The 2,500-nt window shown below is 58.2% G+C and overlaps 1 protein-coding gene across 1 annotated transcript in view; it reads left to right on the plus strand.

Moving 5' to 3' along the window:
* Positions 1 to 2,500, plus strand: part of LOC138860811 (protein starmaker-like) — a 28,451-nt gene that overhangs the window by 6,229 nt on the left and 19,722 nt on the right. The window contains exon 2 of the mRNA XM_070119153.1: positions 115 to 2,500. This exon is cut by the window's right edge and continues 72 nt beyond it. Within this exon, the coding sequence (XP_069975254.1) occupies positions 115 to 2,500 (2,386 nt within the window). The remainder of the gene's footprint in view (positions 1 to 114) is intronic.

Here is a 2,500-nt window from a genome sequence, read left to right on the forward strand (position 1 = left end):
TTGTCTGTGTGCGTGTGGAAATGTGTGTAGTACGTGGATCTGTATACACAAACAAACGGATAAGATAACCATCCTAATAAATGACACATACTCCTGATATGAAATCGACCGAAGGAAAGACGAACCGACCGAGGAACACGACGACAAACCGACCGAGGAACCCGACGACAAATCGACCAAGGAACACGACGACAAACCGACCGAGGAACACGACGACAAACCGACCAAGGAACACGACGACAAACCGACCGATGAACCCGACGACAAACCGACCAAGGAACACGACGACAATCCGACCGAGGAACACGACAAACCGACCGAGGAGGAACACGACGACAAACCGACCGAGGAGGAACACGACGACGAACCGACCGAGGAACACGACGACGAACCGACCGAGGAACACGACGACGAACCGACCGAGGAACACGACGACGAACCGACCGAGGAACACGACGACGAACCGACCGAGGAACACGACGACAAACCGACCAAGGAACACGACGACGAACCGACCGAGGAACACGACGACGAACCGACCGAGGAACACGACGACAAACCGACCGAGGAACACGACGACGAACCGACCGAGGAACACGACGACGAACCGACCGAGGAACACGACGACAAACCGACCAAGGAACACGACGACGAACCGACCGAGGAACACGACGACGACAAACCGACCAAGGAACACGACGACGACAAACCGACCGAGGAACACGACGACAAACCGACCAAGGAACACGACGACGAACCGACCGAGGAACACGACGACGAACCGACCGAGGAACACGACGACAAACCGACCAAGGAACACGACGACGAACCGACCGAGGAACACGACGACGAACCGACCGAGGAACACGACGCCAAACCGACCGAGGAACACGACGACAAACCGACCGAGGAACACGACGACGAACCGACCAAGGAACACGACGACAATCCGACCGAGGAACACGACGCCAAACCGACCGAGGAACACGACGACGAACCGACCGAGGAACACGACGACAAACCGACCAAGGAACACGACGACGAACCGACCGAGGAACACGACGACAAACCGACCGAGGAACACGACGACGAACCGACCGAGGAACACGACGACAAACCGACCGAGGAACACGACGACAAACCGACCAAGGAACACGACGACAAACCGACCAAGGAACACGACGACAAACCGACCAAGGAACACGACGACAAACCGACCAAGGAACACGACGACAAACCGACCAAGGAACACGACGACAAACCGACCAAGGAACACGACGACAAACCGACCAAGGAACACGACGACAAACCGACCAAGGAACACGACGACAAACCGACCGAGGAACACGACGACAAACCGACCGAGGAACACGACGACAAACCGACCGAGGAACACGACGACGAACCGACCGAGGAACACGACGACGAACCGACCGAGGAACACGACGACGAACCGACCGAGGAACACGACGACAAACCGACCGAGGAACACGACGACAAACCGACCAAGGCACACGACGACGAACCGACCGAGGAACACGACGCCAAACCGACCGAGGAACACGACGACGAACCGACCGAGGAACACGACGACGAACCGACCAAGGAACACGACGACGAACCGACCGATGAACCCGACGACAAACCGACCAAGGAACACGACGACAAACCGACCGAGGAACACGACGACAAACCGACCGAGAAACACGACGACAAACCGACCAAGGAACACGACGACAAACCGACCGAGGAACACGACGACAAACCGACCAAGGCACACGACGACGAACCGACCGAGGAACACGACGCCAAACCGACCGAGGAACACGACGACGAACCGACCGAGGAACACGACGACGAACCGACCAAGGCACACGACGACGAACCGACCGAGGAACACGACGCCAAACCGACCAAGGAACACGACGACGAACCGACCGATGAACCCGACGACAAACCGACCAAGGAACACGACGACAAACCGACCGAGGAACACGACGACAAACCGACCAAGGAACACGACGACGAACCGACCGAGGAACACGACGACAAACCGACCAAGGAACACGACGACGAACCGACCGATAAACACGACGACAAACCGACCGAGGAACACGACGACAAACCGACCGATGAACCCGACGACAAACCGACCAAGGAACACGACGACAATTCGACCGAGGAACACGACGACAAACCGACCGAGGAACACGACGACGAACCGACCGAGGAACACGACGACGAACCGACCGAGGAACACGACGACAAACCGACCGAGGAACACGACGACGAACCGACCGAGGAACACGACGACAAACCGACCGAGGAACACGACGACGAACCGACCGAGGAACACGACGACGAACCGACCGAGGAACACGACGACGAACCGACCGAGGAACACGACGACGAACCGACCGAGGAACACGACGACGAACCGACCGAGGAACACGACGACGAACCGACCGAGGAACACGACGACGAACCGACCGAGGAACGA

Source organism: Penaeus vannamei, chromosome 43, assembly GCF_042767895.1.
Source record: "Penaeus vannamei isolate JL-2024 chromosome 43, ASM4276789v1, whole genome shotgun sequence".
Classification (NCBI taxonomy): domain Eukaryota; kingdom Metazoa; phylum Arthropoda; class Malacostraca; order Decapoda; family Penaeidae; genus Penaeus; species Penaeus vannamei.